The sequence below is a fragment of the Eufriesea mexicana genome, unplaced genomic scaffold, assembly GCF_001483705.2.
Source record: "Eufriesea mexicana isolate 0111107269 unplaced genomic scaffold, ASM148370v2 scaffold124, whole genome shotgun sequence".
In the NCBI taxonomy this organism is placed as follows: domain Eukaryota; kingdom Metazoa; phylum Arthropoda; class Insecta; order Hymenoptera; family Apidae; genus Eufriesea; species Eufriesea mexicana.
The window spans coordinates 211,163-232,306 of record NW_016908357.1 but is presented as its reverse complement, the minus strand read 5'-3'; the positions used below and the strand labels follow the sequence as shown (position 1 = coordinate 232,306).

The following is a 21,144-nucleotide window of genomic DNA, read 5'->3' as shown; positions in this document are numbered from 1 at the left end:
GCGAGCGATCTCGTCGCCATCCGATCGGTCGAGTTTATCTCGTTACCGGGCCCGTAGCACGGAAACCGGAGCGGCTCGCTGCTGCCTCCGGTCGTCGTTAATTACACTCGCCGACTCCGCTGGCAATTAAGGAAATTAGCGGATAGGTAGGCGCAGAGACCGACCGCGTCGTCTACCGTCGTCCCGCTGCATCGGCGTTCTCTCTCTCTCTCTCTCTCTCTCTCTCTCTCTCTCTCTCTCTCTCCGCGATGCAAATCCATCGTGCGGCTATCGCAACGGGCCACAGCGTTACGTCGTTACCAATGCGGTGAAATTCGTTCCAGTTGCGTTCGCGGCTCGTTAGGCCGATTACGCAACGTTGCGCAATCCTCTTCTTCTCTCAGGGGCACTGGGACGTTTTTTTCCGATCTTACCCTATACTTTTCCAACCATCCTTCCTGCGAGTCGTCGAGAGACGGCAGAAAGACGGCAGAAAGACGGCAGAGAGACGGAGAGGAAGAATCGCGGATGTTAACGCGCGCAAGGTGCGCGGCCAAGCTCGTAACCACGATAACCGAGCACCGACGTTGCGTACAATGTCTCCAGCCGTGGATGTCGATGACCCTCGAACGTCGGTATCGGGATGGTAGAAGGACGGTAGAAGGAGAGAGGAAAGAGAGAGAGAGACGAAGGAAAAGGAGGCGAAAGAGAAGAAGAAGAAGAAGAAGAAGAAGAAGAAGAAGAAGAAGGAGGAGGAGGAGGAGGTGGGGGAGGAGGGGGAGGAGAAGAAGCAGAAGAAGAAGAAGCGGGAGAGACGCGGCAGAGACGGCGGGGACGAAGATGGAAGAGTAAGAAAAATGAAAAAGGCAAACTCCTTCGGTGAAGAGGTGGAAGAAGGTTGCCCGTAGACCGGACGGTGGGTCGAAGCCACACGGGGTCGTCGGACCGACCGGTGGTGTGTTTAGTAGTTAGGAAGCTAATGGATGCCTTAAAGGACGATGGATACGCAAGGTTGCGTTGCACCACGCGTAGACTCCGATCCCGGTGTTAGCAGCACCGATTTCCTGGTCCGCCACGCTATTATACACCAGAGGGCAACGAGCACTTAACGCTCTACTCGACTCCCCTACCTCTCTCTCCCTCTTTCTCTCTCTCCTCTTGACCCTGGGTCGTTGATCTTACACCAGGCTACGTATATAGTTTTAATGGGTCTACTACGCTCGGTAGTTTTAAGTAACGCGCCATTCCGAACTTTGCGGTTGATCCTCGTGGTCGTGGGAAGCGAACGGCAGCCTTCCTTCCCGTTAAGGAGCCGCGCCACCACCGAAACGTTCGTCGAAACGTCTCTCGTCCGAGGAACGTCCCCGAGAAACGTCCACGCGAAATGCACCGTAAACGGGACACGGTCACGAGCTCCGGCAACGCTTCTTCTCCTCTGCTCCGTTCCACGCGCGCAAAAGCTCCACGGAGACGCCTCGACGCGCCTCGGACGAATCCGGCACTGCGGAGAGAGAGAAGGAGACAGAGAGAGAGATACCCACCACGGTGAAAGTGTATACTTTCTATGGAGTTCGCGGCACTACCGCGTTCAGTCTCGGTTAGAACTTTGCATTCCGCCTCGCGGAAAAGTCGACGAGACTGGAAACCGCGGGGTAATCGTGGATCGTCCGTGAAACCGAAGATTCGAGGGAATCGCGATCGATCGATTCTCGAACGAGTGAGAATCGTGCGAAACGAGTGAGCGATCCATCGCGATCCATCCGCGACCGAACGATCCAGGTCCTAACTACGCTTTTAGTCCTGCGCGGATGCCGGAGACTCGTCGGAGAAATAACAACGCGGCCGCCGCGCTGCTTAAGAGAAACAAACACGGCGAAAGTATCGTTGCGTGGTTAAATATTAAACGCGGTCGTTCGCGAAATCGTCCGCCAAACTATTCCGCATGGCGCCCGCGGATTATTTCCGTCGTCGACGCCATCGCGAACGATACGCGACGCTTGGAAAGCGAGTACGGTCTCTTTCTCCGGTTTCTCGTTAACGCGCCGAGTCAATCTCCGGGCAACTACCGTCGTCTCGTTGTCCGTCAAAGGTATCGGTCTCGCGGATCGAAGAGCAGGAAACGTTTCTTTAACCGTAGACGCATGGCAGTGGAACGACAGCGGTCCAGTTTCCTGCTCGGTATACTTTCGTCGCGCGTCCAGCCACGACTTTGACGGCTATTCGTGGTTCGAGGAGCTCGTAAATTCGAACCGTTGCACGACGATGCCGTCCTGCCTCCTGGCCAATCGACAAACACGCCGCGCGACGATTCCCTCGATCGGCGTTGCTCTTCCGCTTTGCGGTGCTAGACGCGTACCTACCGAGTACACCGAATTATCCCGCCAAGTCTCTCTCTCTCTCTCTCTTTCTCTCTCGTTCTCTATGCGGCTTCGCTTGACAGCGATCGCGCACCGTTCGAGATATTCCGTTCTTTCGTTTCCTTCTCGGAACTCGGGTCCACAGGATCGCGAGCGCGTCGCTTTAACGCGCGCCTCGCGATTAGACCTCCGCGAAGGGGATTTCTTGCCACCTGGCTATTCCGGCAAATCTCTCGTTTATCCTTTAACGACTTTAACGCGACAAAAACCGCCGCACCCCGAGAAGATTTGCCTTCCTTTCTCACAGAAGCTGGCCAGCTTTGCGCGAAAAATCGCGTAAATCGCGGTAAATCTAACGACGCCGCGTACATAATTGCGCATCGATTTCTTGCTCTCGGCCGACGTTATCCGAGGAAGTCGTTTACCGGCTTTCCGTCTTTGCGTCTCCGGCGAAACAAACGCGCGCCGCGCGTCGCAAACGGGTTAAAGGACTAACGATCCGTGCGCTCCAGGCTCTCGCGCGCTCTTAAATCGGTGACCAACGAGAAAGAGAGATTGCCGGCTATCGGAGAACACGGGGGAAAGACAAGCAGCTACTTTACATTTCCGCGGAGAAATCCGAAGCGCCGGGGAACGGCAACCGTCTAGGTACCGTGATTTCTCGCGTCTCGGAACCCGTTGATCGGGCTCGTTTTCTTCCATGGCCGCCGTAGAAGGACCACCTCTCCTTTCAACGATCGCGCAAGTTCCAGTTCTCGATTCGCGCGAGTTTAGTTTCTCGCGCGATTTCACGGTTCGCTCTCTTTCGCGAAAAAGCTCTCGCGGAGGAGAATACGGGCTACGCGAATGGGGGCGAATCGTGCGTTACGCGCGCGGTTCAACAAGCGTGTCGTCCACTCTGATCTCCTCGTCGTCGATGGTCACGCTCGCGCGAGTCCGCGTTCGCTTAGACGAAAGTCGAGTTTCCGTCGCGATACATTTCAAGGTCGGCACTCGACGCTCTCGCGTAATTAACCTCCAACGGGTCTCGCAGCCCGTACTTAGTATTTTCGCGGAGAAATCCGAGCCGGAGCTGACACCGGTACTCGTTATCGATCTCGTTTTACTCGCCTCTCGCGACTTGTACGTTCTTTAATCTCGATTCGCCACGAGGACGCGAAAGTTTCGCCGGACTGGCTTTCGCGAACGGCGCGCGGCTTCCGGCGAGGAATAGGGGGTTCGTTGATCGAGTGGGTAACGGTCGCGCGTAAAATTTCGGCCTCGATTTATCCTACCACCTGTTGGTTACCGTTCGCAGCTGCCTCCTCGCTGTTACGAGGAATTTCTTCACCGGCGTAACGTTCGCGCGGCCATCCCTGTCGCAGGTGTTACTTGCCCGTCTCGTGGCCGCGACTCTGGGTCGCGGTAATTCGTCGGATGAACGTTGAGGTCACGCGTGGCTCGATCGCGGATCGCGCGTTATCGCACCGTGGGCGTTTCCGAGACGAATCGGTCGGAAGAAGGCGCGCGCGATCTTTGCGAGAATCGTGCATACGCGCGCGCTGCAACAACGGAGCGTGGGAGTTCGACCTGGGCTCTCGACCAGGGAAATCGAGATCACGCGCATGGCAATACAGCCACGACGCGCGCATTCGCTTCGCGTTCACTTCCTCCACTTCTGAACTTGTTTCCTAGCGTTTACGTTTATTACGTAAACCGACGTCGGAGTTCTTTACCTTTGTTCGCGATCGAATTCCAGCCACTCGTGTCCCGATCGAAACCTCGAGAACCGCCGTATCGGATCTGCGTTTCCAAAGGGCAAACAGCGAACGACCGTGGCACGCGGCTTTAATTCGCCTATCGCGAACGAAACGTAAATCTCGGGGAAACGAAAGTCGAGAAATAACCTCCGATTATCATCGCGATATCTCGTTCCCCGAAAACTATCGCCTTTCCCCCCCAAGGCGTTAGATTTCGTCAGATATCGTTCGTTTCCAGCAGTTCCCTTTCCACCCGCTACTCCATCTTTCCCGCTTGCCCTGCCGTTCGTCGCTCCTCTCTCTCTCTCTCTCTCTAACTCTCTCTGTTTTTCGTGCAGAGGGTGATCCGATGGAACGACGGATAGGTTGGACGGTGTAACAGTCCGTAATTAGAACGCGGATAAGAGAACTCGGTACGATACCTGGTCCGTGCGAGCACGATCGTCGACAGCTATTGGCATTTGCCAACCTACATACCTAGACGAACCGTGGTACTCGCTCGTCACGAGGAGAGAAAGAGAGAGAGAGAGAGAGAGGGAGAGATCGGCCGGCTAGACCTATCGCGAGACACGAGTAAGCCGTTCCGCGACGTCGATCTCGCAACCAGTTTATCGAGCGAAAAGCGTCGACGCCGATACTCGGAACGCCGCGCGGCGAAGATAACCCGACCGAGCTAGAAAAATGTCGAAGCCGAGCGCACGCGAACTGTGTACAAACTTTATCACCGAAGGTATCGCGAGTTTTTGTACGTGCCGCGCGTGTGTGCTCCCTCTGCAAGCTGGTCGATCCAGGCTAATGCCACCGATAATTGCATCGATGATCTCACGCTGCTCGGCACCGTAAAATTTTTCCGACTACAGAATCAACGTGGTCGTTAACAGTTTTATGGTCGCCGATAATTAAAGCGACGCGCAGCGTGCTTTCCGCTCGGAAGTATCCACGCGGAGCAACCGCGCCGCTTACGTACCCGAACAGGAATACCTGACCGTTGACGAGCCAAGCGGGGCTTCTCGTCTCGTTCCCCGATCCTACTACTCCGTGGGATACCGACCTCGTAACAATGCTCCCTAATCACGCTTACACCGACGTTCGTTCATCGATCCTTTCGCCTCGTCGCGTCGCGTCGCGCCGTTGTCGCCGCTTTTACCCTGGCCGTCGCGTTCGTTTCGATAGCCCGTTTCGGCGTTGGCTTCGAATTCGCGTATCCGATCCCGATTGGCGTGGTAAAAAGAAACCGAGGCTCGTGCGACTAAAGGCGATGCTTTCACCGTTGTTCGCCAGGACTAGCAGCCGCGCGCAGGCCGAGAATCGAAAGAGTCGCTCGGCGGCAGCAGGAGCGTTGGCCGCGCAACTTCGCTTTCTAGAGGCTGTTTAGATCATCGGATTACGGCGAACCGTTTCGGCACGCTTCGTATCGACGATCGTGCTCCGATGCGGCCGCATGATCTAGATCGCTCGTTGCCAGCGAGTGGATCGCCGAGTGGAAAATGGAAACGCGAAATCGAACTCTCCGACACCGAATTTCCATACGGCGCGTGTAATTGCGAGGGAAGGTAATTAGAGGAGCGCGAGCACCGGCGAGTCCGCGGCCGCGATCGTTAATGGAAGAGCGAAAGTACGGCGTTGGCGCGTACGACTCGCTCGCGCAACGTTACTTCACACTCGTGACGTATTTCATCGTCACGCTCGCCCGCGACAAAATACGCTCCTTTCGCACTTTTTAGCTTGCCCTGTGCATTTCTAACGCGCGTTTTTTCCTTCATTTCGCAGAGGCAAATACGCGACGGTGAGGAGATGTCGGGAGAGATCCAGCGGAAGACAATGGGCGGCCAAGTTTCTGAGGAAGAGGAGACGAGCGCAGGAATTGAGGGCGGAAGCGCTGCACGAAGTCGCGGTGCTGGATGCCGCGGCGAATTGCTGCCGCCTGGTGTCCCTGCATCAGGTGTTCGAAACGAACACGGAGATGGTGCTGGTATTGGAATTGTAAGTCGTGTAGCACGAGTATCGCGCGAGATATCCTCCGTTTCGAGGTTCGATTTACTCGTAAGCGCAAACACACCTCTCACGCCTCTTCTGTTCGAAGGGCTCCCGGTGGTGAGTTGCAAATGATACTGGACAGAGACGAAGTGAAGAGCGACAGGTTGCCAGATTGCTGAAACAAATTTTGGACGGCATAGCCTTCCTGCATTCCCTGAACGTGGCCCATCTCGATATCAAGGTGAGCCTCGAGATTCATATTCGTCGCTTTGCTCTTTCGCATTCCCGTGCTCGTTTCGCGCGAGGTTGACAGACGGAAGAATATTCCGGTCGAGAGTCTCTCGACTCTCTTATCTCCCGGCCGTTAAAAACAACGAACAGCTCGATAAGAGCCCCGGTAGATGTTCGTTTCTGCAAATAATACTTATCTTCGTTTTTCCCGGCGCGACGAAAAACGTAGCGAAGGAATCGGCAAGCGAACAGCTCTCTTCCCGTTCTCCTCCGTTCGGGAGACAGACGGACAGAGAAAAAGAGAGGGAATGCTCGAAGGAAAATCAGAGGTATTTCGCGGCTAGTCTCGAAGTTCGAACACGCCGAGCGTCGATGAAAGGAAACTGGTTGGTTGGCAACGATACGACGACGACGACGACGACGACGACGACAACGACGACGACGTTTCGAGCGGTGCTGGCAATTTCTCGACGACGCGACGCGGCAAACGACCTAAATCGTTACGTAAAAGTAACCCGTGTAACAGGGCGAGGTTTGCCAAAACCTCCGTGTCGAGAACGCGAAGAGCGTTTTCCTCGGCGCGGCCGCTATGCGATTCGCATGGGTAACGGGGCCACGTCGATCGATCGCTCGATCGATCGATCGATCTTCGGCGTGGCGCGACCTGCTAGGCGGCAAGTACGAGGGTCGCATTAATTCGACGTTTTCCCGCGCGTCGGGTTCGACACGGTTGTCTCGGAAAGTAACTTTCTCGCGAATTCAAATATTTGCTAGAAAGCGGAGACGCTCTCGTTGGAATGCAGCGAAGAAGGGGACGCATTTTTTCCTCGAAGCTTTCGTTATCGTAAGGTTAAAATAAAAATATCGCGATCGCTGTGGTGGATGGCACGTGCGCGAAGGAGAAAGAATCACCGCGATGGAATTCCGGCTAAACTGGCAGCGATACGGCGTGTTCTGCCTACTCGGAATTATTTCCGTAGCAACCACGAGGGAGTCCCGTCTCGCCGCGAAACTTTGACTCGAAAATAGCTCGATGCGTCCCTCTCCTCTTGGCTTTTTCGTCCCGAGAATGATTACACGGCGGAGGAAAGGGCAACGAGATCCGTCTCTGCCTCTCTTTCCCGTTCGGCCACGAGAGCCGACGTCGGCGAAACAATGTCTCGGTTCGCGCAAACGCGGTTGCAAACGAACCAGCGAATTTCCATAATTACCGCGATTTTATCGCTCGATAAATCTGCCGATTTTGTCGATAAATCGAGCGAAATTACGCGCAGCGCCGGAGAACGACGATCGATCTCGGAGGTGATCGATAGGCACGCTTTACGCGCGCGTCGCGAAACCCCGGGAACACGCGCGACCAGTTACCAAAGATTTTTCTTTTTTCTTTTTTTTTCTCATTTGGCAGTGGCGGCGGCGACCATTGGCAATTTTCGACGCTCGCGTCGCGTCGCGACACAGCTCGGAAGAACGGCGCTCCGCCGCGCCGCGCTACAAAGACGCGAGGAAACGCGAGGCGTAGGTATACGAGTACGTGTTTATCGATTATCGATGTGATCGATATGGGTGAGCCAAGGCGAACAACTCGAGGCGTATTAATAATATTCCTTCGGCGACACACGTGGCGGGTCGCATATTTCAGCCTTCCTCCTTTTTTATTCCCCTTAACGCGGCTCGGATTATGATCGCGGTTACGCAACCCAATTACCCACCTTTCGCAAATTGATAGCAATTTGCGGGGATGCAGGTTACCGGGTACGCGACTAAATTATGGACGAGCGAGAGAGGCTGCGACGCTGTTAAATTCGCTTTTGCGAGCCGGCGATCGTGTGGCAAATTAAATTACCGAGGGAAAAACGCGATCGCGATCGCGATAAAATATCGTCGATTTTGCGCGTTAAATCGTGGCTGGACGCGTGACTCGACTCGAAACGCTTCTCGCGTCCTCCCCTTATCGACTCTCTTTTCTCTTCCACCGACGACACCGACGATTACGCATCCGCCAGAATTATCGCGATGTTTTCCCAACGATAAGATAATTCCGCGCGTTCTAGCTACGCGAAACGTATTCCCGTTCTCGTTTTAACCGTTTATCTCGCAACTCGCCGCGATGGAATAGCAGCAGAAGCGCTTTCCAATTCACGGGCGAAAGTAGCTCGCGCGCACGCGCGCACGCGGGTCGTTTAAAGCTCGGAAAATGAAACGACGCGTAGTCTCCTCCCCGTTCGATCGGGCAGCGCCCCACAGGGGGGGTGGCGATAGAGCAGCGAACCGGTGCGCGACGCCGTTCCCCTCGCGATCGAAACGAAACGCGACGAAAACGCGTTTCCGAACGGTTGACCCGGGGTTGGCCAAACCCGGCGGTTTCCTTTTTATTCAATCGGCGTGGTTTTCAACGACGCGCGCGTGCGCGCCGTTCGAGATCGCGAGAGCGTGGCCGGATAGAGAAACGATCGCGCTCCCGTTTCGAAAGGAAAAACGATATACTCCAGTTTTTAAACTTTCCGTTTCGACGCGCTCGCTGTTCGCAAAGTCATCGCTCTCGCTTCGATCGCCACTACCGCGAACCAACTCTCGATGCCACGCGCGATGCTCGGACGCCGCTGCACTCCGGTTCATCTTAAAATACCGCCGTGCCACGAATTCACGCGATATGCCTGACCCAAATATAGATCTCGCGTTTATGAATGGAAAAATGCACGCGAATTCTTTGGCCCGATTCCAACGCGCCTCGTTGGCCGACGTCCACGAGGTTTCTGGCGCCGGGACGTCGAAGTCGGTTTCGCGTTTGCTGGAAAATCACCGTTTCGGCTATAATCGATCACGCGATCCGCGATATCGCGTGATTCGCGTATCGTTCTCCTTCGGAGGCAGCTATTTTTGCTCGCGGAATATCGCGACTAGTTCCGCGCTTCGTAGTCCGTGCAAAACGACGCGACCGGTCGCACACGATCGACGTCGTCTTCGCTTTGCCGTCGTCTCGATAATCGCGTTTGTTCGAAATCGCTGTACGAGGCTGCGCGCGACAGCCAGACCCGTTATTCTCGGCTTTCTCGCGAACGGACCGCGAGTTTTTCAACGGATTTTCCAAGGAAGAGAGGCGATCGACCTCCGGAGAGAAAGGGAGAGATTCATCAATGAACTCTCGGCTAGCCTCGATAGTCGGAGGAGCGAGCTCGTACCGAGAATTCCATTTCTGCCATGGTCAGTGAGTGGCTCGCTCGTTCCCTCGATCGATGCTTGGCCAACGCGTCGACCGGGGTTCGTTCATTAGGCAGCACGGCGCGCGTTCGATGAAATCGATTCATCGGCCTCTTAATGGGATAGCCGAGCTCCGCCTCGTAGACGCGCCTTCCGACCGAACCAGCGATACGGCTTGCGGAAAAAAGTAATCGATATTTCATACAAGTCGAGGGAAAAGCGACTGACCGATCTCTCTCCCTACTCTCTCTCTCTCTCTCTCTCTTTCTCTCTGTACATCTCGCCGTCTCGCCGACTCTCCGTCCCTCTTTCGTATCCGCGTCTAGCTCGCAACCGTGCCATCGTGCTTTCCAGCGTTTCGATTCGCGACGTCGATTTTCCTCTTTCGCGCTCGTCTCTTTTCGTTGCTCGTCCGTTTGGATCTCGTTCGGATCGGATCGAGAGGATAAAAACGCGCGCGTTTTCGCGACGCTGACCACACCGCCACGCTACGCTGTCAGTCGACGAGTTACACGGTTCGTCCGACGGTCACGCACACCACGCGATCTCGTGTCTGGCCGCCGAGCGTAGGGTCGCTTCCCCCTTTTCTCGACCGCCGGAAGTTTCAATGAACGCGAGAGACGGATCCTCGTAAATTCGTTGTCCGTTGGCTAAAAAGCTTGCTCTGCGCTCGCTCCGTCCAACCGCGCGCAGACGCTCCCGCGCGTGTTTCGCATTCCGTTGCTCTCCGCGTAGGGGGAGATGGGCAGAGAGAAGGAGAGAGAGCGGGAGAGAGAGAGAGAGAGAGGTTCTAATCGAGAAAATTCGATCGTCGACCTCGAACGCGAACACGCGGCCGCGTCGGATGCGCGGCATCGTGAGAATTACCCGGAGCGACGTTTTTCTCTCTCGAAAAGGTAGATAACCCTGACTTAATGGCTCGCGTCCTTCCTGCAGTTTTTGCCACCGCTCCGTGTTACGTTAAACGACGACATCCGACAGACCGTGCACCGAGAACCGGCTCACCTGTTACACTTTCCTAGACGCACGATCGGTCGATCGATACGTCGCGCGAGAACGTAACCGAACCCTTAAATCCAGCTGCCCGAGAGCCGACTCGATCCCTCCCCTCCGTCCACTTCCGACGATCATCCTCGCATCTCGGCCGACGTAGACGATATTCGCGGGTAATCGATCGCGACGCCTACGTTTCTTTCGTCTCGTTCGCGAAACTCGTCGGCGAAACTCGTCCGACACGGGAACTCGGTAATGGTTAATTATGGAAATATCTTTGTTCCTCATTGAACGACTTCCGGGACTCGGACGAGCCCGTTTCCAAACGGGCTGGACGGCTCGAATATCAGCCTGGTGTCGCGGAGTTACGCGCGAGAATCGTGGTCGCGTAGGACTGGTCGAACGAGGCGAAACGTCCCACGACCTCGACTTTACGGCAACGCTTTTCGACGCCGAGCAGTAGTCTGGTCACGTTCGACTCGTAACTCGGTATAACGAAACGTAACGCGCAAACCGAATCCTCGAGCGGAACGACCGTGCACGCCATAGTTGCTCCCTACCCTCTTCTTCTTCTTCTTCTTCTTCTTCCTCGCGCGCGCGCTCGTGTGATTCGCCGATTTTTCGTCAATCGCGTTTCTTCCTCGAAATTTCCAACGGCGGTATTCGCTCGACGATCGCGAGCTAACGCGCCGAAATCTCGTGACCCACGCGAAACGAGTTCCATCGGCTCGGTTCCCTCGCGACGATCGAAAACGCGTGGGCACGCTGCGCGAATCGCGAAAGAGGACGCGTGGGCGTCTGGTTCGAACGGTTACCCAAAGACTCTCGATACGCGAACGCGAACGATCGACGATAAGAAAGGTCGTGGCGCGGCCTAGCCGAACGATTCATGCTCCTTTCTCGATCATTTTTTCCTCCTCCCCCTCTCGAGAACTCTTTCCTCTGGAAACAATCGAACAATGCTCGGCTGCTGCGCGCGGCCAGGGCGCGGAGACGGAGCGGCGCGGTTCCCTGTAAGGAAAACAGGAGGGAGGAACGAAAGTTCGTCGTTGGTCTATTGTCAACGATACGCGACCGGTTTACGACCTCCCCGGCGCGTACAGCGACGATTACGTTTTCAGCGGCCATCGCGGCCGATCGGTTCAACGAAACAGCGTGCCCGTTATCGAGGCGGTTTATTAAATGCCCAGGTGAACCGACCGAGTCCTCGAGTGTCGCGATTAATTGAACCGATTACCTAGCGCACGCGGCGAGAGCACCTCGGGAATCTCGCCTTTTACTCCATACTTTTAATCAAGTGCCACGGCGCGTTATTCATCGACCCGCTTAACTACGGATCGCGACGCGATTCGTAACGCGACCTACCTCTCGATCTACGCGACCAGATGGTTTTCCGCTCCATTCTTCTCGCGTACTCCTCGCGAGAGGACAATCGTCCCGATACGCGCGGGACAATGACGCGAATCGGGCCGAATCGGTTTATATACGCCTTCGCGTGGCGAAATATACTCGCGTCGAATCGATTCGAATGGAATGGAATGGAATGGAACGGCGAGAGAAAAGGTGGCCGAGGAGGATAAAAAGGAGCGCTAGTACTCGCGCCGGTGGAACGATTAATTACCCCGATTACGTGACGAACGCATCGGTGAATCGTCGTTTATTAAATACCTTTAATTAAGTGGGATCGCGTAGGCACGAGGCATGTAATGATGGTTGAAACCCTGGTACGATCGGTGGAAAGAACTGCCCCGATGCGTGTTGCTCGCTACGCCAGCAACCGTGTTGCGTCCGGTAACTTTTGCCGGGAACACGTTTCTCTCGCTATCAAAGGCTCCTAGCTACTTGATAATTGCGACCGCGAGATCGGCCTAAATAATTTATTCTCGCTGTAAACGTCGCGGCTAAAATATGAAACGGTGTTAACCGTTGGGGAGCTGCTCGGGCCAGAGCAAAGATCGCATCGTACGGTTAATCGGGACGACGCTTTGCCTCCAACGGGATAAAATACGATCGTTTCGTCTTCTTTCCGAGCGTTCGCGAGCTGCTGCGAGCAATTATACGGAACGGCGAAAGAAAATAACGAGCTCTTTTGTCTTCGTTCCCGTTCGGTGGGGGATTCTCGAAAGCGTTTGTCGTCGGACCACCGTCCGATCTTCGAACAATCCTCTCTTTTTCCCGCGTAATCCCGCCTCATTCGCGGCTTCTCGATCGCAGCCTTTCTCTAATCCTGTCTTTTCTCCGTTTCTTTCAGCCTCAAAATCTGGTCCTGACCGGCGAGTTTCCGGACTGCGACGTCAAGCTTTGCGACTTTGGTATCTCGCGGTACATCAGCCATGGCGCCGACATACGGGAGATTCTGGGCACGCCCGATTACGTTGGTAAGTTGCTCCTCTCTCTCTCTCTCTCTCTTTCTCTCTGTACTCGTTCTATACCTTTGCCAGGTCGAGAGAGTTAGACGACGTTAGACGGGGGCCGGTTGGTCGCCAGGTGGTGAACTCCAGCCAACCCAGCATTGGCCCGAGCATTGGCCCCCCAGCACTCGCGCGACGAAATCGAGTTCGCGGCTCGTTTCGTATCGCGTAATTCCATTAGAGAAACAGGGGGACCGTTGCATAATTGAACAGAGCAAGCCACTTTTCGAGCAGGCAGCAAAGCCACGCGTGGCTCGACCACGAGCGTCGACCGAGAGAAGGACCCCCGTTTACGACCGTCTCGCGATTACTCTCGCGATTACTTTCCACTCGGGGTCTCGAAACGGTCGTACCCGAGTCTAACGAAGCTGATGCCGTTGGGCAACGCGACGTTACCGGCTCACTCGTTCCCACGATCCGTTCCTCGTTACGCGTGCTTCGACGCTTCCTTCCCTGCCTCGATCGGCAGAGAGGAGAGCGAAGCAGAGAGAGAGAGAGAGAGAGAGAGAGAGAGAAAGAGAGCGCGTGTATTCAAGACGCGTCTCGTTGGTCTTTTCAGCTCCAGAGGTGTTGAACTACGAGCCTATCAGCCTGGCGACGGACATGTGGTCCATCGGAGTTTTGCTGTACGTGCTGCTAACGGGATGTTCCCCGTTCGGAGGTGACACGAAGCAGGAAACGTTCTGCAACATTAGCCGATGTCGCCTAGATTTCCCCGACGATCTGTTCGAGGACGTGTCCGAAGAGGCTCGCGATCTCATGCGCAAGCTGATGGTCAAGGATCCAAAGTGAGTAACGACAGGGTACGAAGTCCGTTTCGCGTCGATCGAGTTCCCTCGAAATCTTCTCTATCGGCGGACGAAAAGCGACTGGTTTTACGATCGGCGTGGCCGTTGCAGCGTCGCGATCCAACCACGTAACGCGATTGCTTTCGTTCCTAGAAGCTAAATAATAATGCCAACGTACGCGACCCCCGCGACTAACCGTGTTCCCGAGATGCACGCGCTGCCTCTGCGCCAGGGCTATCTTCTTTCCCTTCGAGGTAAACGGGGTAAGCGGTAAACGTTCTCGGTAGATCGCCCGGCATGCTTCTACGAAGGCATTATTTTCACCAGTGCCGGAATTCTTAGTAGCACGTTCCTCGATAATACTTATCCGTCCACCGCTTCGCTCTTCTTTCCAGACGCGGCGCCTTTTCGCGCGACCGATAAACGCGAGGTCAGACACGAACTCGGTTTCGTCCATTACGCGCCATCTCTTTCCTCGGCCAACTACTACCACCATTGGATCTCGAAACTCGATCGTTCGGCTTCCTGAATCGCGTCACGGCTGCATATACGTGCGAGTAAAGCCATCGTGATTCTACCGCGGCGCGACGACTTTCTTCGAAACGGGAAGACGGACGTTGGCACATCGAACGAGTTCCGCTGAAAAACTCGTAGATTTCCTTATCGTCGACCAGTCGGACAGCTGAGAGGAAGTCCCCTTCCGGAATATCCGCGCCCTACCAACGCCAAAGTACGCCTTATCTCGGTGCCAGAGCGTGCTTTATCGTCGCGAGTTCTTCTTCCCTTTTCCTCGCTTCTTTTCACTCGTTCGCGTTTCCATGTCCGCGCGTTACGCAACCGGTTGGTTGCCTGCCCCGTTACCGGAGACCAATGCACCACCCCTCCTTCTAATCGCGCCATCCAACTATCGAAATAACGACTTCGTCTTCTTCTTCTTCCAGCGAACGCTTGACCGTCACGGAATGCCTGCAACATCCATGGTTCTGCATGTTCGACGATCCTCAGCCATCGTTGTCCGTGTCCAGTTGCACGGCGTTGGACAAATCCTCGCTCGCAGACACGTCGTCGTCCTCGTCCTCGTCCTCGTCCTCCTCCTCGTCGTCCTCGTCGTCCTCGTCGTCCTCGTCGCCCTCGTCGGAAACGAAATCGTTTTCGAAATCCAACGCGAACGCGGAACATCAGACGTCCGTGTCCTCCACTCCGAAGAACGACTCGGAGAAGCAGAGATCGTTGAGCGTTTGTCAAGGGGTGGAAACGAAACCTACGGCGAACCGAGCGGTCTCTTCGCACACGGAGAATCTCTACTCCAAGTCGAAGCTGTCGCCCAAACCTGCCAGATTCGGTCTGAGCTCGGATCGCAGGGACACCTTCAAACGGAACATGGATTCTTTGGCGCAGAAATTTTCCGGGGCGGAAATCGTGATAATCGAGCCAGTCTCGTCCACGGGTACCACGACGGTTTCCACGAACGTGACGAGTAGTACGCAGAGGAGGGCGACTGCCACGCACACGATGCCGGCCGGAGAGGTATTCAAATGTACACCGGTGTTCATCCTCGGCGAGGAACAGCAGTGCAGCGACAGCGGCAGCGACTCCGTCTCCGAGATCTCGACCGATAGCTCGAGCGATCGAAGCAGCATCTACTCGGACGATTCGTTGGACTTTATCCTGTACGGAAAGGGCCAGGGTAGAGCCAGTTTTCCGTTCTCGACGTCGGATTCGTCGTCCGACAGATGGGAACAGAGGCATCACACGAGAGTATGGCCGAGAGAGTGTAACGGCGTGGTGAGCAAGGCTCTGAGCCGTTTCACGTCGGAAACCACGAACGCCAAGTTCGGCAAGGCGTTCACGCCACCCACCGTTCACGGGAAGTCCGGTCTGGAAGCGCTTCGCGAGAGGGGCGGAAACTTGGTGGTGATCCGCGAACCCGTCAGAGCCGGCAGGTACACCAGATACAGCGAAGTGCAGTGCGAATCGGTGCAAGCACGGATTCGACGATTTCAGGTTCACGGAGCGTCGTAGACGCGAGAGCGCGAACGGCTTTCTCGAGCAGCTTCGAAGAACCGGGATCCATCGGGATCTATTGTACATATTACCTCGCGATGTACAGTATACGTAGTTCGATACCGTAAGCTTTACGAGGGATCGGTATCCGATCGAACGTTATCGGGGGTGAGAAAGGTAGACCAGATATACCCGGCTGTAAAACGGATGTAAATAAGTTGTTCCGAAGGGCGGTAGATAGGGAAGAAGGGGGGAAAAAGAAGAACCTGGTTTGGATACCGATCGTTCGTGACGCGCGTTGTAAATAAATTCGGACGACCGAGATTCTGCGAGAGCGAAAAACGACGGTCATATCCGGACCTCGCTACTCGCGCGTCGAGCTTCAAGGGTTTTATAGTACGTAACGGAAGAACGGAAGGGGAGACACTTTGTCGATCGTTGTACATAGAAACGATCGGATATACCGATCGATCGACCGACCGACCGTCTTTTCGAACTTGGAAGAGGAGGAGAACGCGTACCGGGGCGCGTTCGATGCATCGAGTTGCTCGCGAAACGAAAGTCCGTGCACCGTCGAGCGTAGAAGATTGGATCGTCTCGTTTCGTTTCGTTTCGTTTCGTCTCGTCCCATTTCGCCTCGCCTTGTCTCGACTCGACGGGTGTACCGCGTGGGGCCGGAGCTCGCGATCGTTGCGTAACCGGTAAATGTCAGGCATATGTCAGACTCGGTTCGGAATCGTAGAGAGCAGAGCAGCGAACGTAGGTAACGAACGATGCATGGAAAGTGGCGCGCGAGCAACTCGATGCTGATCGGCGAGTTTGCCCAACCTAGCCATAATATTATCGATCGCGGCATGGATCGTCGCGATAGCGGTAACTCGTATTTACCTGTGTAAGGTCCGTTCGCCGGATCTCGCGAAAAATCGATAATCCGATAATCTGGGTGCCTTAACCGTGTTAAAAGCGTTAAAAAACGATTAAGAGAAAAGCGCGTCGCATAGTCGCGTATCGGTCTTTTACGTCGTACGACGCGATCGAACCGTACGCCTGCCTGTAAATATACATGTACACGTATGCACGTATACGCGCGATGCGACGAAGAATCTCGCGTGTATCGACGCTGAAGCGTGAAAGTACACGGCGGTACACGAGTGAATCGTACTTTCGTTTGTCCCCGCGGAAATACGTATAATGGGGTTCGTTACGCCAGCAGGGAAAAATCTGAGCGCGTGCACGACGGAAGTGCGTGGTGAGAGAACGAATCGATGCTTCCAAGAAGAGTCGGGTGAACGAGCAAGGAAATCTCTCTGGTCTGAACAGTGCCTTACACGTTGTTAGTCGTACGGACGATTTAACCAATCGCGCCGACGATCGATCGAAATTGAGAGCCTAGACTAGCTTTAGGCGTCTCCAATTCTTCTCGTTGGATCGATAGCGTCTCTCGGGGAGAGATCCGTTCGATGCATCGCATCCTCTCGACGCGCTGGATATCGCGCCACACCACCACCGAAAGGATCTCCGTCTTTCATACACCTTTTTCCTATTCCCTTCTCCCACCATGCATCCACGTAGGATCTATCGCGGAGCAAACTGCCGTTAGTACTAAATCAATCCTATTTCTCTCTCTCTCTCTCTCTCTCTCTCTCTCTCCCTCTCTCTTTCTTTTCCTCTTTTTCCTTTTCTCTCTTTCTCTCTCTCTCTCTTTCTCTTTCTTTGTTAGTCGTCGAATAAATCGTAGCCGAGTGTTTCGTTGGCCGCGAACGAAACGATCGAGAGAATATCGCGCCGTTCGTCTAGCTAGATGTCGCGACGTTTCCGCGCGACGGCGAAAACGAAAGGCGCTGATATCGAAGCGTATACAATACGTATGGACGTAGTAGCCCAAGTCCGAGGGCGAACGCTGAAAAATCTCGTGGAGCGTGAACTTCCGTGGTCGAAGGGAACGCTCCGTAAATGCTAGTCACGTGTAGTAGTTGCTCGTTCTCTTGTTCGAACTCGTTCGTTTCCCTTTGAAATCGCGGCGAGATTCGAGCGAAAGAAGAAAAAGTGCCTTGTTTAGGGAAACAGCGACGAGGATGGAAGCGCGAGAGGAGAGAATATTCGAGTAGGAGAGACGAGCGCGCACGATCGAAACGACGAATAAACGAAGCAGCGGGGATGCCTGGAGCGAATCGGATATGCCGCGGTGATGGAAGCGGCGCGACCGTCCGAGCAGCTTCGCTCGACGTTTATTTCGTGGAATCAAGCCTCGTAGATCGAGGAATCGTTATCGAATTTTTTGACTTTACGAAACGTTTTATTACCGCGAGCGTTCGTCCTTCGAAATGCAGAGACGCACACCGGGATACGCGGACGCGCGACACGAGAAAGCGAGCGTGCGAGCGAGATACACTCTCGTGGTCGCGAGATGCGAGGATGAAGCGAGAAGGAGTGGACGCGGGGCATCGAGCGTGAGTGTGTCGCGTGAATTCGTGATTGCCTCTGAGAAAATCAAAGAAAATCATAGAGACCTGTAATATAGTTTTGCTACCATGGCAGAGAAGGGCGTGCACCCGAGCGAGCCGGTTTGCCATTTCTCGAGGCCAATCCGTCGTTATTTATTTCCGTCTACTTTCTGTCCGGTATCGTATTTAATTATTCGCGTGTCGCGTTATATTCTTCGCGTGGCGTTTAGTCCGATCGTTGGCCCTCGCAGGAGGGCGTGCCGTATCTCCCCCTTTACTCGGGCACGCCCTGTTCTCCGATCTAATCAATTATCAATATTACTATTATTATTGCTATTATTATTATTATTATTATTACGTTTACGATTACGTTGTCGTCGTAATGTTATTAATATCGTGGTTAATTACACTGAGAAGAATCGCGGATGTAGACGTTGTAAGAAGACCTTGTGTAAATATTTCTGTCATTGTATTAATTTTAATAACGTGCGAAATAAATGCCGCAAATCATTCGAAACCATGGTCGTGTATGACTCGTTGGCGACAACGGGCAACTCAGAGACGGAAAATCGCGGATGATAAAGCGTACGCGGCGAGTCCCGAGTTTTTTCCATACCGAGAACCAACTTCTCCAAGAACGTCGGTTTTCCTTTCATCCTATAAATAGGCAGACGTTAATAGCGGCCCAGGTGACGCGGTGATTCACCGGCTAGATTTCCTGCCGAGACAAAAGCCGCTGTTAATCCCGTTCCAATCCGGCACCGGAAAGTTTAACCTTTGCGCGCGGTTTTTCGTCGATCGCGTAAACGGAAAGGAATTTACGATTCGACGTATACCGATACGAGACCGTACGATCTCCATCGTGTTCCATTCGTTGCATAACGAGCACTTTACGTAACAGCCTGTTGTCGAACGAGCGCGACGCACCCCGACCGTTTCTTTCGATTCGGTACGTCCTCCGGATCGCAACGATTCTCCCGAAACGCAAGGCGAAATCGTGCCTGGAAACGCGTATACTCGGAGACAGCCGGTTCGAGATACGTAGAGACGAAGAAATTTTTCAAAGCTGCCGAGCAATACGCGTGCGGCAGAAAGAGAAAAGGCACGAGTAGCGACCGGAGCGTTGCACAAGCGTTGCGAACGCGCGATCGCAGAAACGAGCGGAGAATTTCGATCGGTCAAGGGTAAGCCAGCCGAACAATCGACACGTACAAATTCGTAAAAGTAGCGCGGACAAAGATGGAATCGCGTTGGCCTGTAATTAGAGGTAACGCGCGCCGCTTTTGTCGGCAAACGTTTAACGCTGGCGCGCGACGCTGCAGTTTTTTCCTACCTGCCTCCGTCCACAGACTCGCGGACTGACCTACACGCGGATTAACGAATCATCGTGGTCTCGATAAGCGCGGACGCGTCGCCTCATTCGACCTCGGCAGGTGCCGCGAACGTTTCCCGGGCGTTGATTTAGCAATTCCTAGGCGCCACGAGACGCCGACCGATCGCCCGCGGCTCTCCGGGGCACTTTCCATTAAAGGGAAACGAGCCGAAAACGCGTTAAAATCGCGCGAAAAGATCAGACTCGGCTATAGACCGGCGTACGCGATTCCTCCGTTCGACTGGATCGAAAACGGAGATCTGGAAGATCGTACGGGGAACGCGATACGCGCTCGCGACCGTGGACGCTGACGGTCTCGGAGGAGACGTTGGCGGAGCAACGCGTCGAGGTCTCGGCGTAGCAGGTACGTACGCGCGATAAGGTTTTAACGAGAACGATCTCTTCGGGGGGAAGAAAAAGCGTTGGACGATAGGACGAGAGATATCACGCGGGGACGAATCCCTCTGGACGGAGAACTTGTAGATTCTGGCAATGTCTCGAGGCAGTGGACATTAATCGGCCGCCAAGTATGGCCGTAACTCGGTTATTAGACACGAGCCGGTCGTTCCTATTGTGTCTAATTCTTGGGTCGTAAATCGTAGAGAAGTTGCACGTGCATGCCGCGCACGTCGTGCATTACGAGCAACCAGTGCACGCATCATATCGTCCTTTATGGTAGTCGGTAATTTGCATTCTCCGTGGATACTGGCGCATGTCTCCTTCGTTGTGTAAATAATGCCCGGTTGCTCCCTCGTTCGCCGATCTAACGAGTCCCGCGAGTCTCTCGTCTCCTCGCCACGGCATTGTCCTCGCGCACCCTCGCGCACCCTCGCGCACCCTCGCGAGTTCTCTCGTCTCCTCGCCACGGCATTGTCCTCGCGCACCCTCGCGCACCCTCGCGCACCCTCGCGCACCCTCGCGATCCCTCGCGAGTCCGTTGCTCACCGGACGAATAAATTTCGAAATTGATCAATTATCGTGGTCGCGTGCGACTCGCGATCTCGAATCGGTCGAGGTAGTAGTACTCGGGCTCGTTTAACGCCGGCAAACATCGGTGTAATTGCCGAAGCAATCCGCTTAACCTGGTTCGCGAGTGGCAGATAACGCCGCCTGGTAATAAATAACATCGGACTAATTGGCCAGCAGAAAAAAGAATCTCTGCATTTTTTTACGACAGTTCGATGTCCGCTTTATTTCCCCGACGATTTATCGTAACAAACGAATTCGGGTAACGAATAAGCTATTATCGTAATCGAATCTCGGATCGAGCGTGTCGGACGGCGAGCAATAAGTTATCGTTTTAACGGCAGGCGAGATGTAAAACGCGACGGTACTTGGGTGCCGTCAATGCCACCGATCCCATCGAAACCGGCGTCTCGATGAATAATACGTTCGCGAACGTCCGAAAAAAGAAGGAAGGAAAAATGAAAAAAGGAAAAACGACGGTTATTTATCAAGTGGAACGGCGGTACCGCCGTCGTTACTCTCCTTAATCGAGGCATTTTCTCCGCACGGTCCCACCTGCTGGAACGGCGCGTAAATTAAGCGGGACGTCGTTTCGAGGGCGAGCCGGAAGATGCGGCAAGCTTTTCCTTTTTCCCGCGATAAAAGTGAGACGTTCCGATACGAAACGCATCGACGGACGACGCGT

The 21,144-nt window shown here is 54.4% G+C and overlaps 1 protein-coding gene across 1 annotated transcript in view; it reads left to right on the top strand.

Annotated features, from left to right (window-relative positions):
* LOC108555597 (serine/threonine-protein kinase 17B) overlaps positions 1 to 18,416 on the top strand; it is a 43,805-nt gene extending 25,389 nt beyond the window's left edge. Inside the window, 6 exon segments of the mRNA XM_017911361.1 lie at positions 5,846 to 6,058; positions 6,159 to 6,199; positions 6,202 to 6,293; positions 12,726 to 12,852; positions 13,445 to 13,673; positions 14,615 to 18,416. Coding sequence (XP_017766850.1) covers positions 5,846 to 6,058; positions 6,159 to 6,199; positions 6,202 to 6,293; positions 12,726 to 12,852; positions 13,445 to 13,673; positions 14,615 to 15,695 — 1,783 coding nt within the window. The 3' untranslated portion in view covers positions 15,696 to 18,416.
* The last annotated feature ends 2,728 nt before the right edge of the window (positions 18,417 to 21,144 follow it).